The following is a 17,500-nucleotide window of genomic DNA, read 5'->3' on the forward strand; positions in this document are numbered from 1 at the left end:
TCTCTCTCTCTTTCCCTTTCTCTTCATGCTCGCGAATTTTTATGGCGCCCACTCGATTTACCGCGGAACGACTGTTTCCCTGCTTCGCAGACGTTTCACTATTGGCGAGAGAGTATTGCGAATCACCACGCGAAACGTATCGATCTACACGAATGTTGCTTAACGCAACGTTGAAAATCTTTTTCAGTAAAGGGAACGAGGCAGAATGGGAGTTATATTTTTCCTCTCACATGACGACACTCAGCTTCTTCCGGACGACAGAGAATTTCGCTCACTGACAGACGAGCGAACAACACACTTGGACCGATCGTTGGATATAACTATAGCTATATCTATGCATTTGCAATGTACCAGCTGTCGTTTCGGGCCTGTTGTCATGCTCGTCACGTCAACCACTGCATGCTTCCGCGATAAATCTACCGTAGCTGGATTCTCTGACGTTATTACATAGCGTCTTTTCTAAACTCTTTCATTTTTTCTTAACATCGGCACGGCCTAACTTTCGTTCTAAAAACGCCTAACTCCCTTTCCAGTAGTTAGAGTTAAATATCTGATAAAAGGAAACGTTGAAACCGAGCGAGAAGGGAGAAGAATGGAAAAAAGGATCGTTCGAAAAATTATTATTTCCACTTTTTCCCCTTACTCGTATAAAATCGAGTTAAAATGATATCTAATAAAAAAAACCTTCGTTACGAGTTCATCACGTGGTGGCATTCTATTGTAGCAAATCACAAAAGCTCATATATTCTAAGACTTCAACTCCAAGTGTAAAGTTCACAGATAGTAGTCCCATCGGCAATGTCAACGCTTCAACCCTCCTGGCAACTTCTAATACGGGAAAGTCCTCGCAATACGAGCGGAAAAGACTCTTGGGATAGAGGGAAGACCTGTTCTTGATCCTTTTCTTTATTTAAAGGTGCTTAGAGACTTTCAAACACTCGACTGGATGACTTTTGTCGTTTGGAAAAGTATTTCCTAAGACTATACGGGATATTGTAGGAAGGAAGGAAGGAAGGAAGGAAGGAAGGAAGGAAGGAAGAAAAAAAAGAAGAAAAGAAAAATCCAAGAAATAAAAGATTGATATAAAGACGCTTACGTTATATTTAACTCCCTTATTTAAAATGAATGACTTTAACGCCTCCAGTGAAATTACTATCTGTGGTCGAGTCTAACAAACTTTCTCTCCCCCCAAGCAAGTTGGATAACAAGGTGAGGTCGTCAAACAATCGAAGTGCGAGCCCACAATGAAACCACGGGGATTGGCAACCGGTTGAATTGCTCCGGTTTTCTAGTTCCGCTGAATGGGGTCGATAAGGCTTGGGTCAGCAGACTAAGATGTGCTTTAAGCTCGATCACGATTTCGATCTCGATCTCAATCTCGATCTCGATCTCGATCTCGTAACGCAAGCATCAACGGTATTCTCGTTACTACGCGCTTTACTAAAGAGAAACAAGAAGGGAGAGAGAGAGGGAGAGAGATGAAAAAAAATGATTAAAAAAAAAAAAAAAAGAACAAAAACAAAGAACAAGCATCGCACGTCAGCTTACCAAACGCTTCTCAAACATGCCTCTAAACTTTTGCACTAAAGTTGGAAAGCTTGAAAAGCGCTTTGCGAAACGCAGCCATATCGTTGGCTATTTACATACAAACATACGATTTGACTGCGCTCAAGGAATGGCAGTGCTACTCTTGGAAAACTGCTTTCATAATCGTTTCTACTTTGCTCCATCCTTCCTCCCTCTCTCTTCTTTCATCTCTCTTTCTCTCTCTCTCTCTCTCTCTGTCTCTCTCTCTCTCTCTCTTTCTCTCCCTCTACGATATGTTGGAATTTTCAAAATTATTATGACTTGAAGTGCACGTTTATTCAGGTGGATGCATTATATTATTCCTTTCTTCTTCCAATTTTTGTGTGCCGATGTTAAAAAAAAAGAAAAAAAAAATAGAAAAAAAAAGAAAAATAAAAAAAGATTTATAATAAATTGATTTCCTTCATTTTATATAATTTAATTGGTGTCTTTTATTAAATGAAAATATGGTGTATATATATATATATAGTTTTTTTCTTTGAAAAAGATTCGCGAGTAATTACTATTAAGTGAAAATACGTATACGGTATGCTATTAAAGAAGATTACACGTTAGAGATGAAAGATAGGATATAGTTAGGATAAGTAACATCGATACGTTTTAACTAATCCAAAGAGTTGCTACTACTTCTCCAAAGATTTCTCAAGTAATCACCCGCTTCATTCGATGTATATATATATATATATACATACATACATTTATATAGCGTATCTTCTATAGGGTGGGTTCCCTGAAACTCCGTACTCAACGTAAGGGTAGTTACCGGTAGTAGTACTTTTACCACCGACTTGAAAGTATCAAATTGCATGGAGGTAAGCGTTCGATGCACCACGGACTTTACATAAACCCGTACTTTGCGTTTCAATCTGCGGATTAAGTTGCGCTAAACTTTATGGAATGCTCGTATCCTGATTCGGAGTCTTAAACGGAAAGATCTTCCCCCGACCGCGGACAAATTTTACTACTACCATCTACCAATCGATCCTTTTCTTCGATATATCGATAACTCCATCTTATGGTTATTACCGAAGAAAATTTATTCGTATCTATTTCTGGTCAATTTAAATAACGACGTATGTATATTCCTCTATAAGGAATAGAAATAGGATAAACGAAAGGATAGAGAAAAAGAGATGAGAGTAAACGACACAGAGACGAGGAAAAAGAGAAAGAGAAGAGAATCGAATCAAAGTTCACCACTTTCAACACCCAGTATTATTAAACTTCCGATAAACCGAAGGCAGCCATATTCCTTCGGCACTTTAAGATCATAATGGAGAACTTTCGACTAGATTCTGAAGACTTTTCAACTGGTAGGAATCGTTTGGATTTTCCAACGAATTCAAAGGAAGGTCGACTTTGTATCTCTCTCTTTCTCTCTCTCACCACTTGAAACGAATTTATCGAGTTTATCGAGTAACGTTACAATTTTAAGCGTTCGTAGAGAGAAAGAGAGAGAGAGGGAGAGAGTGAACTCGCTGATACCGGAGCAAGTAAAACGGGACGAATATTTCTGTCGTTCGTTTATCGTGCCAACATCGAGCTAGAAAGAGAGAGAGAGAGAGAGAGAGAGAGAGAGAGAGAGAGAGAGAGAGAGAGAGAGAGAGAGAGAGAGGGTTGTGTTCGTTCCATGCTGTTAAACACGCATACGATGCACTCGTACCTATGTAACACGTCCAATAATGTCGACAGAAGCAATGAATACCGTTTACCGTCTACCAAATTAAATGCGATACACTTCTGTATAACGTTATTCGACCATACAACTTGTACACACGAGCGAGCTATTTCTCTTCTATCTCTCTTTCTTCTCTCCCACTCTCTATTCCCCCCTCTCTCTTTCCTTTTCCCTTTCCTATTTTTAAATAAATCCTACGTTCCTATATGCAACACTTGCTTATACTATTCGAAAAGAAAAAACATAACGACCTCCTATCCATCACGATCTTTCCTTCTTTTTTTTTTTCTTTTTTTCTCAAAAGTTACGAGTTAGCTACTACTATTCGCTTAGAAACTTTCTATAGCCGGCCAGATTTTTACAGCTTACAGTACCTTACGACTTTGAAAGAGAAAGAGAGAAAGAGAGAGAAAGCGTAAAAGTCGACGAGTTTCCTCGACGTAATCGCGAAGCACGTGTTACATGACTTACAGTCCTCGTCCACTCGTGATCTCGACCGACGTACATTATCTCACGCTACGGAATGACGGATCGTTTCGTGGCGAGGAGATAAAAATTTAGAGCACGTGTAACGCGCACACCGGCCGAGATTCGATATGGAATCTAAAATGAAGAGAAAATATTTCTCGACGATTTCTTACGAATTTCAAACTTGGAACACTAGAACGCGGTTTAATAGTATACTATATATATGTATGTATGTACAAGTTACCTCTACCTACACGTCGATAGATCCTTGAGAGGATCGTTAGACGTATAACCACCGAGCTTGCAACGAATCACCGTTGGTGGTCATTACTACAAATTATCGGCGTCACGTGTGCCTCATGATTTGCCAGCAAATTTCACCGTATCTCTATCACGAAGGATAATTTAAATTAAAAATATTAAATAATCGGTGCGAGATATCCTTTTTCTAGGAAAAATCGTTCGTTAATTCTTCACGTTCGTGTATTAAAAAAAAAAAAAAAAAAAAAAAAGAATAAAGTACAAAAATGTTTAGATACTTTCGATTGAAATAAATTCCAACCTATATGCACATGCTTCGTATTGATAGAAATTCGTAAAGAAATATCTATATGCGATCATAATGACCACTTCGATAGAAGGTTTAACATTCTGTTTTTGTCCAGCACGTTGCTTGGATACTAATGCGTTCTAACACCTAACGCTGCTATTTCTCCTCCCCCATTACTCGTTCATTCGTTATACCTTTAAAGCCCGATGCACTATGTAAACGTGGCTTATACGTTCGCGTGATAACGAAAGCTTAACATAGCACGTTGATTCGCATTAACTACACAGTCTGCTCGATTCACCTTCTCGAACAAATCAAATTCTTCAATTCCATTTCCATTTGAAAATTTTCTTCTTTCTTTTACCATCTCGATTTTTTTTTTTTATTTCATTCCTTTTCGATTTTTTTCTATTTCTTTTCCTTTTCTTTTTTTTTTGTTTTGATTACAAAAGAAATTGTTCTATTTTTCTTTTTTTTTTCTTCTTCACGATCGTTCAAAGAGACATCAACATGCAATTTCGTGTAAATCACGAAACTTGACTAATTCATAATCTTACGAAGTAAGTTTTATCTCTAAGATAATTCCCGTAAACCGTATGACCTTCTTAATTATCTAATTTAACGAACGGAACTTTTCTTCGAAGGAAATCGTTTCTAGGCCGAACGCTTTAAGTTTACCTGGATTTACGGCGTGGCAGTGGTTGAGGAGCGGCAGCCAACAGAGCAGTAGCACCGCTCTCTGCATCTGAAATAAGAAATAAAAATCTGTTAAGCCGGTTAAAAGATTTAGACGAAATATTAACGAAAATTTAAAGTTACACGTTTGAGATAGTCGATGTTCAAAATCGATCGAAATATAACGTCGTTTAAGTCCAATGGACAATGCAAAATTTAATAAGCTCTATTATCACCATTATTATTATTTTTTTTTCTTCCAAAGAGCAAGAATTATTTTTATAAACGCATACAATTTCGCACGAATATAGCCACAGGAAGGTTAACATAATAATTATTCCGTATAATCGTCGACATGAAAAGTCGGGAGAACACACGATATACTGTTGCTCGTCGTATATCCTACTTTGTTATTACGTCATAAATAATTGACGAGCTTAACGGACACTGTTAATCATGGTCGAAGCCAACGCGGATGAGAATAGCATGGAAACTCGAACGATCGGTAGAGTAACATCGACTCGTAGATGTTAGGACGTATAATCGAGTGTACGCGTGGTGAACACGTGTAGAGTAAGCCAATCCCTTTCTCTCTCCCTGTCACACATACACACACACATACATATACGCACATACTACAAGCTAGACCATTGGCCATCGGCGTCGAAAGCAAATGAACCTTCTCTCGTTCTCGCGCGTACATAAGCCAAATGTGCCGAAGTTCGAGTATGTGTTCCACGACTCTCAGTTATGCTGAGCATTTCTGAAACTCCTGCTAGTCTTTAGTTCACGACCTCCACGCTTTCGAAATCGCAGCTGTGATCATTTCAAACACGTATCGGAAATAACATTTCTTGGGTATTACTCGATACCAAGAAAATTGGATCGATGGATCTGTAAATCCTTACTCATGTACCTACATCATTTTGAAATAAGAAATCCGAGATACACGGGCCTGAATACGTTCCTTTTATATGGTTCCGTCTTAAAGAGATTTTATTCCGGCTATGACTGCGATACCGAGGGAGAAAGAAATAAGATGTATTATATTTTGATACGATCAATGTCGTATAAGATAGTGATAAAAGAAGCGAAAGAGAGGGAAAGAGAGAAAGAGAGAGAGAGAGAGAGAGAGAAAACGAAAAGAAAAAGAAGTTCGTAGCTTGCCTGAAGCAATTGGAAAATCAGAAATTGCCACGAAACTTTCTCTCTCTTTCTCTCTCTCTCCATCTCTCTTCGTATACAGGCAAAGTGCAATATCGTTGAGTGAATTTCTTGCTAGCGGAAAGAATCCAATTGGAAAAGATCTCACATCCGATCGATCGCTTCGTTATCTCTAAGTAACAATAATACAGACGATTTAGGTACGAAAGAGGATCGATTCGAAGATCGATATTAAATTTCCAATGAGATTTTGCATTAGCGGGGAACGTAACAGTAGCAACGAGTGGTCGATATTACGAATTCGAGAGAATCGGCTTTCACTGATGTAACAACCGAATGTAAAGCGTAACGTTACGCATAATACGTAAATATGTATGTATGTACGTATGTACTTACTACGTACGAGATTTGGGTAACGAGCATTTGACGTCGGTCGAGGTGTTGTTTCGCTAATAAATTTTGGGAAACAAAAGGCAAATACGTGTGTGGTGGATAGGTATACAACACTCAGGGGGAATTTGCCATAGTATTAATTTCATTTTCCATATAACATGAAATAGGCAGGACGATTGCTATCATAGACAACCATAGGATCATAAGTCAAAACTGTATTAACTGTGAACATAGGAGTTAAACGATCGGTGACACTTCAACATGGATAAAATTGTCGATCGGACTCCAATATTACGTTATCTATATCTCTACGTTGTCTCGTTAACACGTTCTGTTATTTGAATGATCATTAATTTTCTTCTATAAAATTATACGCGATTTTTCTTTTTTTTTTATCATCAAAAAAAAAAAAAAAGAATCCATGCAGAAATATATTTGAAAAATACACATCGACAAAACAAAACGAGACATCGCAATAAAACTATGGCTATGTAATAGTTTCGATAATGCTTGAAAATTGTATTAGTCACTTCTCGTATGCGAGAAAGAAAGAACTAGGCCGCCTTTCTTGTTACATGGCCAAAAAGAGAAAGAGACAGAGAGAGGGAGAGAGAGAGAGAGAGAGAGAGAGAGAGAGAGAGAGAGAGAGAGAGAGAGAGCGAGTTTGCAAAGGTCAAAAGTGCATGAATTGTTGCGAAGTGCTTGAGCCCTCCGCTTTCTCGCTGTGAACAGTACAATGCGATCGGTGACCCCGTTTCATTCCACCAAGCTGAAAACCACTGCCAGCTGTGCACAGCTTCGCGATTAAGTTTTTCTCTCTTCTCCCTCTTCAACCCTCCCTTCTCCCCACACACCTTTCCCCCCTACACCCCTCGAAAACTCTCAATGGAGCTCGACGATGACGTATCGTTTTTCAAAAAGTCCTGTATGTCATCCATAACACACCGCAACATTTGAATTGTTAACGCATCGATGTCCTCGTCAAATTGTTATTACGTTGAAACAATGCTTTTTTGTTTTTCTATTTTTCTTTTTTTATAGTAAAAATTCGAGAGAGAAAAAGGAGGGGCAATTGAAATTAAAAAAAAAAAAAAGACTTTCTAGCATTGTATATCAATATCAGAAACATTGAAAATTCTTAAATTTGAATTAGCAAAGATACGAAAGTTTCGATGTAATACTTTTTATTTCAAAATGCCAGAAAAAATACGAGTCTCGTTTCGATGGAAGAGAAAGAGAGAAAAAAGAGAGAGAGAGAGAGAGAGAGAGAGAGAGAGAGAGATGTACATACCGATTTCATTGGTACCCACCTTTCTTTCTCTCTCTCTCTCTCTTTCTCTCTGGCTCTCTTTTTCTCTCTTTCTACCCAATTGTTACCCATCGAGCCACGTTTCTACTTTTCCGTGGTCATTTATAGTTCGTACAAGGTATAAAAGGGGGTATTCAACAATTCGTCCAACCTTTTTTTCACCTCGAAATTGAGATGGCCTTTTGCAGATAGTCATTCAAGTAGAACAAGTAAATCGAATCAATCTTTATTCAAACACATCATACGTATTAATAAAAAGATCATTCTACCGCCGATTGACTTTACGTTTATCGCTGATAATTGTACACATTTCTCTTAATTTTTTTTTGTTTCTTTTTGTTTGTTTTTTTTCTTCCGAATCTCCAATCCTATCGATAAATGAATAATTAGTATTAATGAGAGAGAAAATGAAATACAATACATTAGATTTTGCCAGGGACTATGTAACGTGGAATTCGTGAAGATTAATGAGAGATAGTACAAATTTCAAACGAGTTTGAAGGCTGATGCTGTTGGTGTTGCTGTTGCTATTAATGGTAGTGGTGGTGGTGGTAGTAGTGATGGTGGTAGTTGTGGCGATGGTGATCAATTATTCCGACACGATATTTGAAAACTATCGGACAGCAATTTGGCCGAACACGGAGATAGGTTTACTCAAAAATCATCGAAAAATCATTGAAAAAATTTTCTGTGAGATAATATTCTACCAGCATAAGTCACGAATATTTAACGATAAATCAATCCGTCGATCGACGAAATTTCTTCGACGGTTATTACGAAACATCGACGAATAATAACGTTCGATGCCTTATCGAGATCATTTAATCAGTATTTTCCGATAATCGAACGTACGAGCAAGCGTATCCTCTTGCACGGCTATCGCATCGCATCTCGTATCCGTGCAGATTCAAAACGCCACTGTATAGCTTCGTGAACGACCTCCTGATAACATCGTTTACTCTCCCTCTACATTTACGAAAATGCTCGAGCAACTTTACGAAACAACAACAAGAATCGATATTCCGCACGCTTCCCTAGCGATTCTTTTGTACAATAAAAAAAAACAGAGAGAGAGAGAGAGAGAGAGAGAGAGAGAGAGAGAGAGAGAATAAAAAAGAAGAAAAGAAAAAATCCAAAAAAAGAATAGAGAGAGAGAGAGAGAGAGATAGAGAACGTAACTTTGCTTTACTCGTTCTTTTTTTTCTTTTCTTTTTTCTTTTTTTTTTCTTTTTTTTTACGCAGAGAACTTTTTTACCTTCGTTAAAACCTTCGAAACTAGTTTTACGAGAGAGTCGTAAGGTTGAAACGATGTATCATGATTAAAATTTTTCACTCTTCCAGTTGAACGATCTCTCGAACGTGTTCTTCGAGATTCCTAAGTGGTTGAGAATGTATAATATCGAAAAAGGAAAAGAAAAGGAAAAGAAAGAAAAGAAACAGGAAAATATGACGTTTCATAAAAAATATAGATAGAAAGAATGACGAGAGAAATTGAGAAAATACGTACACATCATACGTACATACATGTATATATATATATATATATATATATATATATATATATATTTTCGGTCATACATTGTTTCCTTGTCAAGCTTCAATGTGTACAGAAACGTCAGATTAGGTCCTCGGGTTCTCTTTCAGTTCGTCTCTTTTTTCCTTCTCTCTTTTCTTGAAGCTTTGTGTCGAGTAAAGAAGAAAATGACAGCGTGTGTTAAAACGTAAAGGAAATATTATATGGGGTTTTCTTCGTTGTCCAAAGTGGCCAGGAGCCAGTAACAACCTTCCTACGACTCGGCTTACGAAGAAAAGAAGCTGTCCGATATTAAAACTTGGCATTCTCTGCTGATCTTGAAATAAGAGGAGTGGAAATCTCTTTCTGAGATCAAGTCCTTTCTTCTTTCGCTAGTTTCTTTATCTCCGTTAAACTTGTGCGTTTAATGCTACTTTACAGATATTATACAAAGAAACGTCACGATGCAATACGTGAGTACATGTAAATTATAACATATTGCAAAGAATGTATCTTTCTCCCTTTCTTTTCTCTTCTTTTTTAAGAATTAATTTATATCTAATAATGAAGCAACCAAAGTAAAACGTTTTGTGCATGTATCATCTCTCGTACATACGTAGAAATATATATATATATATATATATATATATATATATATATATATATTATGTTACAAAAAAGACATATATTCTCTTTGTCTCTCTTTATCTCTATTCTGCATAAATTAAAAGCACACCTTTGTATCATTTCCCCAGACCAGCTAGATCCATTATTATACTTTTAATTAATGAAGCATGCTGCGTATTCGTTTTATGACTGGTTTCGTTAGACACACGTACGTACAGAGGATATACGTATAAGGTAAAATTCAATTCTCATGGAATAATAATTGAAGGTACGATACAACGTTCCCGTAGTATAAACATTTCCTTTTCACGCCGTTACGTACTTAGTATTAATATTGATCTATCCTTCGTTTGGAGAAAAAGAAAATAAAAGAAACGACTCGGGGATGTTTTTGTAAACAAAAGCGTTTCAGATCGAATGAGTACATAGATAAGGTAAAAGGACAAACGATAAAAACGTGTTTACAATTTCATCACAGACGACCGGTTGATATTCCGTCTGAGTCAGTCGATCTTTGACGTCTTTAGTATTCACATGTACCTACGAGATTACATACGAGAAAGGTTCGACGTGTCCACGTGGATACAAGAGAGAAGTTCGTTGCGTGAGCGGATCGATCGCTGAAAGGCTTTCACGAAGATGCCTTTACTCATAGAGCTTCCATCGCGATTCATTGTCTCATACCATCCTCGTTTCATTACCTTCTCTCTCTCTCTCTCTCTCTCTCTCTCTCTTCGTCTTTCTCTCTGTGGGTGGGTGTGTTTATATAGCCACGTGCCAGGATATTCTTCGACGCTTCCGGAACGTTGCAGGCTCGACAACCAAAGTGCTCGCTCGCGATTAGTCGCTCAAGCGGATGACGAAGAGAGGCTTTGCAAGCTCTCGGCTCTCTATCGTTAATTATTATAATAACCTTTAGCTCGAACATATATATGTGTGTATGTGACATGAACAATACAATATACGTATATAATATATGAACGATATACGTCTGTGTGTATGTACATATGTATGTGTATTTGTATGTGCGTATACAATATATATATATACATATTATATATGTATTTATCGTCGAGCAAATCTCTTAAAATTAATTAATTATTTAATTATCACCGTTAAACTCCGAACGACGAAATTGCGAAAGCGTTAAAAATCGATCGAGAAAGATAAGTTATCAGAACGATAAGTTTCCAAGTAACTTTGCTACTCTTCGACTTAATTATCATTAATTCGAAGGAAACTTACTTGAACCTTTGTAACAATACTATGACATTGTTTTTCTTAGAAATATCGATAAACAGAGAAAAAACATTTTCGAATAGATTTATCCATCTCTATTATCTTGATGATAGTAAACACGTATGTATATGCGTATACATGGAAAGGAGCAAACGTTATATCGTAATAGAATAATAATAATAACAACAATAATAATTTACCGGTCACATTGAAATGTTAACAGTTCCGGACGATTGTTCGAAGCTTCTATCTTCATATTGTGGTTGTTGGAGAGCGAGAAATCAACTCACGAATCGACTGCGAACGGTTATTTACATTTTCACGTATGCACGATTCTATCCAATGCTACGAAGAGACAGAGCATTAAACTTTACCGTTTCTTCCATGCGAACGATCCGAGACTATCCACGAGGATGCATTCTCATCTGCCAGAGATTTATCTATCTTTTCTTCTCTATTTCTCTGTCTCTCTCTCTATATATATATATCTTTCTGTCTCTCTCTCTCTCTCTCTCTCTCTCTTACTTCATCTCTTTCTCTCTTTTCATAGAAACGTATGCGAAACTACCAGACACAAATAACAGATTCACCGAGTGCAAGAACTTCAAATAGAGACGGACAGAGAACATAGTGAAAACCAACAGGAGACAATCAATGTTTCACCATAAAATATAACAAACGTTCTCTCCTATCGTATTTCGTATACCACGATCCTCTACCATCAATTAATTTCTTTCTTCGTTTCTAATTTAGAACATGGTTTCGTCTCTTCTTGTTCTTCTTGCTCTTCATTTTTTCCTTTCCTTTATTCTTTGTATTTTTATTTTGAAAACACGGATATCAAGCGTTAAAAAAAAAAAAAAAAAAAAAAAAAGAAAAGAAAAAGAGAAATCAGAAGATTTATCTGGATCGTCAATTCATTTAGAAACGTAGATACGTACGTACCTACGTAGTTACACACGTAAGTTACTTATTTAAATGTAATCCGTATCGATTCGCGACGTATTCATGCGCGTGATCTGTAGATGTAACGTAGGACACACGTGTGATCCTTACTCGGACCGACAGATGTATGTATGTACATACGTAGGATATGTGTACGTTCGAAACAAGGATTCTATATCCTGTGAGATTGCTTTCAAGGAACACGTGTAGATACACAGGTGCAAGAGGAGTAACTTAGAAGAGAGACTACATTGATTTCCTAATCACAGTTAATATATGAATACTTTTATCTGTCTCACAAAAAAATGTAACGATAAATTGTGATCGATGATAATTGAATTGTTACGACAAAAATGTTTATATATATATATATATATATATATATATATATATATATATATATATAAATATCAATCAAAGTATATAAAACAAAAACATATATCGATATAAGTATATAATGTACGTATTCTCACGATCTTGGAAAGTAATATATCTTCGAAGTAAAGTTGAGAAAGGGAGTATCGGCCACATATAGACGAGTTTAGATACGGTCTTACTACTCCGCTAGTCATATAGGCCAACAACAGATTGATCCTGAAAACATTCACGTGCTTTACGGAGTTTCTTCGGTTTTGCAGTTGCCAGAGAAAAATAGTAGGTCAACGCTTAGAGCACAACGATATTTTCTCGAGAAACAGTAATAACGGTTTGAAGAACTCTACGGTAAGATGGATGGACGTTGGAAAAGAGGACTGGAGTTTCCTTCTTCTTGTCGTCTTCGTAGCTGTCGAAAAGAGTATAAGAAGAAGAAGAAGAAGAAGAGGAAGAAGAAGAAGAAGAAGAAGAAGGAGAAGAGGAAGAAGTAGAAGAAGTAGAAGTAGTGGAAGAAGAGAGAAAGTGCTTGAGTTAACTTCTATGGTGATGACTAGCCATCAGCGAAGTGAGAAGGAAATAGTTATGATGATGATACTAGTCGGAGACTTTCATTAGCTTCGCAAAGAAACCACCCTTATTTATGAATGAACTTAATCGTTAAGCTCGTAAAAATCTAATCGACGTTATCTCGACTTTTATCGGACAAAGTTTTTTTTTACCGGGAGGATGTAACGATGGAGATTAAAACGTAGACAACGAGAGAGAAGTTAGGTTTTTTTTTCTCTCTTTCTTTCTTTTTTTTTAACCGGAGAATAGAAAAGAATAAGTAAAAAGAAAGAGAGAGAGAGAGAGAGTAAAAAAATGAAGAAATTACGTGTGAAAAAATATTTTTGCAAGTACGCTTAGAAACGTCTTTATCTTTCCGTTCGAACTTCTTTCCAACAGATAAATAATATTTGCTATAGTTAACGCATTGGTAGATAGTAGATACCGACGATCTATCGATTACTTCCGGTACTTTTCACCCTTTTCGACAGATGAATAAAAGCATAACCACTACGAGCAAATCGTTGCTATAGAAGAGAGAGAGAGAGAGAGAGAGAGAGAGAGAGAGAGAGAGAGAGAGAGAGCATACGAGCACGAATACTTTTTTCTCTCTCTCTTTTTCTCTCGATTGGTAGCTTCCCAGTTCGTGACATTTCAGATTTACCCCCACACTTTCTCTTTATCTGTCTCTTTCTTTCCTATTTTGCGATTTCTCTCGTCGAGTCGAATGAAAAGGTATAACACAATCACGACGTATGACCTTTATATCCCTCTTTTCATGGATTTTCCCGACAAGTAGAGAAAGAAAAAAAATATCTAATAGATGAAATTCACAATCCATCCATCTTATGGATTAAGATTTCATCTTTTTCTTTCTTGGTTTCTTTTTTTTTTTTCTTTTACTTTTTCTATTCGAAATATACCGATCGTATTATGTAATATAAATTTCTTTCGTACGATTATCCACCGTCGTTCATTAATCTCATTATCGACAAAGTTCGTTTCATACAATCCAAATAACGAAGCTAAAAGAAAGAAAGAAAGAAAGATTGAAAGAAAGAAAGGAAGAAAGAAAAAACGTTTCATGTTCCACGGAGATAAAGGAGAATAAGAAAACAGAATGAGAGGAACGAGATGCAGCGGAAAGTAGAGTGGAATGAAATTTACACGGAGGGAAGAATGAAAAGATAATACCATAGAAAACTGTTTCCAGAACGTCGCGCTCTAGGAACGTAGAAGCAGTACCAAGAATTTAAAGAAAAAAAGAAAGAAAGAAAGAAAGAAAGAAAGAAAGAAAAAAGAGGTTACAAAAAAATAAAAGAGAGAAAAAATAAATGAAAGAAAGGGAAAGAGAGAGAGAGAGAGAGAGAGAAAAGAAAAGTAATCTTCACGGTCATACACTAACAATCGAGTATCGATTCCATAAAACTTCGTGTCGACGTTTCAAACAAACAAGATAACGATTATTCAGGGTGTCTCACTTCTCTTTTCTCTTTTTCCTTTTTTTTTTTTTATTTTTTTCGTCAAACTTCACCAACGTGTTTTATTTGGAACAAAATTCAGAATCGAGGTAAAGAAATGTTATACGAATATATATATGCTCTTAAATATTGTTTATATATATATATATATTATATATAACTCGTCAATAATCGTCGTTTAAATGAGCCTCACGTTCGTACAACATTTCTTTTTCCACTTATTTTACTGTTATTTATAGATTATGTTATACATAGGTAAAATAAGGAGACAAAAGAAATAAAAAAGGCGAAGAAACTGGTAACGCCTTGTATTCGATAATTATACGTCCATTTATTGTTCAATGAAGTGTATTTGTTTTTTTTTATTTTTATTTTTCAGTTCAAATTGCGACGATATTAACAACTTTCACGTTTACGAATGATTAGCCTCTTATTAATTCCAATTAGCCTACTAATTATATCGAATTAATCGTCGGATAAGGTTAGCCGCGATCAATCATGCGTCAAGGTTATCGGCTTGCTTCCATTATCCACGAAATTATGGGCAATCCAGCTCGAAGCATGGAGTTATTTATACGAGACACGTAGTAAATGGTGTCACTCCTTCCTTCTGTCGTTCTTCGTCAACCAAATATGAAAAAGAAAAGGACAAGGAATAATACGTGCTCACGTTTCTCTCATATAGTTCTACAAAGCTGATTATAAGCCTCGTTTCTGTAACAATTGAGTTTCACCTTTTGCTTTTACTCATTTCTCTCTCTCTCTTTCTCTCTTCGTTCTCTGTATATAACGAATGTTAGCTACACCTGTAAACCACAAAACGACGAAGAACTCTCGCAAAATTTTCGCAAAAAAATGTAAATGTCGTGATTTAGAAATACGAAGAATTATGAAAAACCTTGAAACCATTGTTAATTAACATTTGAAGAACGTCGTTGTTGTTCGCACTTTTGCGACTTGCATTTTTTCCTATCGATTTTCGTGAGAGATTAGAAGAAAAGCAAAAAAAAAAAAAACAAAGAAGAAAAAAGAAAAAAGAAATTATAACAATATCGAAAAATGTCGGCAAAAAAATAACAAAAATAAAAAAGAGAAAAAAAAGGACGGGGAAAAAACAATAAAAGAGAAAAGAGAAAAAAAATTACCGAAGAGTCATACAAAAAAAAAAAGAGAGAGAGAGAGAGAGAGAGAGAGAAAGGAAATAGTGGCATGAAAAATTCGTGCTGCAGCTTTATACGAGCAGTACTCGGCGCAAACGTGCCGAGATATCGTTGAGCGTTAAGCTCCGGACGAAAATTAAAGCGTGAAAGAGACACTAATCTTCGATCCGTGCTGGCCAATTTAAACGTTAACGTCCTCGGTACACATATACACAATGCTCGAGAGCTCTAGCAATATGCACGATTATGCGAACTCGCGTACATTAATATTCCAAGAGGTGGATAGAGAGCGTGAGAGAGTGAGAAAGAAAGAGAGATAAAGAGATAGAGAGAGAGAGAGAGAGAGAGAGAGAGAGAAAGAGAAAAAGAGAAAAAGAGAGAGAGAGAGAGAAAAGAGAACGTTCGTTATATTAGGAATAATATCCGTAGACGATAAAGCTAACGCAAGCACACCTGCTCCAAATCGAATCCGCGCGAGTCTTCCGCACGAAAAGCCACGGATTTTCATGCCCCTGGTCAAACCGGTAATGAACATCCGCGAAATAATCTGCAATTATATGGATAATCGGGAACTAACTGAAATTGCAATGTGAATAATAAAGCACGATACTGCTCGTTACTCCGGGACAATATTGTAGGAACTAATATAGAAATGACATGTGTAAAGTTGAACTTTGACATTTGTCCTTTCGCGAATATTATACAGATGGATCATTCGAAAAAAAAGAAAAAAAAAGTATATATATATATATATATATATATACACATAGAGAGAGTATATAGATGATAATTGTCAAAGAGGAAAAATAGATAGTACTATCTGTAGTACTATATACTTCTTTTTCATGGCGTTATTCCGTCTCGTAAAATCACTTTGGGTGGATATAAGTACGAGGTAATAAAAATTTTATTACTCGAATATACTATATCGCTTTCGGAAATGAGAGAATGAGAGAAAGAGAGGGAGAGAGAGAGGGATCGTCGGGTTAGTGGTAAACCACTAGCATGCTTGACTATTACTATTTGCTAGGGAGAACAATACCGTTCCGGATATTCCTATACGCGGTTTAAAGTAAGAGAATAAAGCTGAAATGTCCAATGATTTCTGCGTTATCCATCGTTTACAAATACGTATATGCGCACGTATCTATCCAGATACATGCTATGTATTATATAACAACAACGAATCGTTTCGAACTCGTTGCGTGTCTGTTCGAACGTTATTTCCGAATCCTGTTTCACGATATATCCAGAATAATTTTATTTAATCTCGATTGAATAGCATACAAATTCGGGTTATTACGCAATATGTTCAAAAATAGATACCTTTTGTATCGTTGTCGCTGACGTGAATAAAAAAATTATCAAAATGAGAGAGAGCCGATGTACGTTTTATGAAAGAAAAAAATAAAAATACGTGAGTTTTCTCGACGAGAAGAAAAAAAGAAAGAAAAAGAAAGAAAGAAAGAAAGAAACGTACCTACAAAGGGTTACCAAGTAATTTTACTTTTTCAAAGTAAAAAAAATCAAAGGACGTGTTGCGTGCAGTTAAACTTTTATCGTTCACTCACGATTTTTTAATCTACGAAGATAAAAGAAGTAAAAAGAAAAAAGAAATAAAAAATAAATAAAAAAAAAAAAAAAAACAGAAGAAAAAGATATATAAGCAAATTCATATGGCAAGAAGTAGAGATATAGTCGTCATCGTTGTCATCGTCGTCGTTGCAGTTGTCGTCGTAGTCTACGTGAAAGTGGAAAACCTTCTCATAAAAGCGATGGGAGTTTTATGC

General features: G+C 36.2%; 1 protein-coding gene across 1 annotated transcript in view; it reads right to left on the minus strand.

Annotated features, from left to right (window-relative positions):
- LOC122633821 (suppressor of lurcher protein 1) overlaps positions 1-17,500 on the minus strand; it is a 277,955-nt gene that overhangs the window by 231,032 nt on the left and 29,423 nt on the right. The window contains exon 2 of the mRNA XM_043822220.1: positions 4,962-5,028. Coding sequence (XP_043678155.1) covers positions 4,962-5,028 — 67 coding nt within the window. The remainder of the gene's footprint in view (positions 1-4,961; positions 5,029-17,500) is intronic.

This window comes from Vespula pensylvanica, chromosome 13 (genome assembly GCF_014466175.1).
Source record: "Vespula pensylvanica isolate Volc-1 chromosome 13, ASM1446617v1, whole genome shotgun sequence".
NCBI classification, from domain to species: Eukaryota; Metazoa; Arthropoda; class Insecta; order Hymenoptera; family Vespidae; genus Vespula; species Vespula pensylvanica.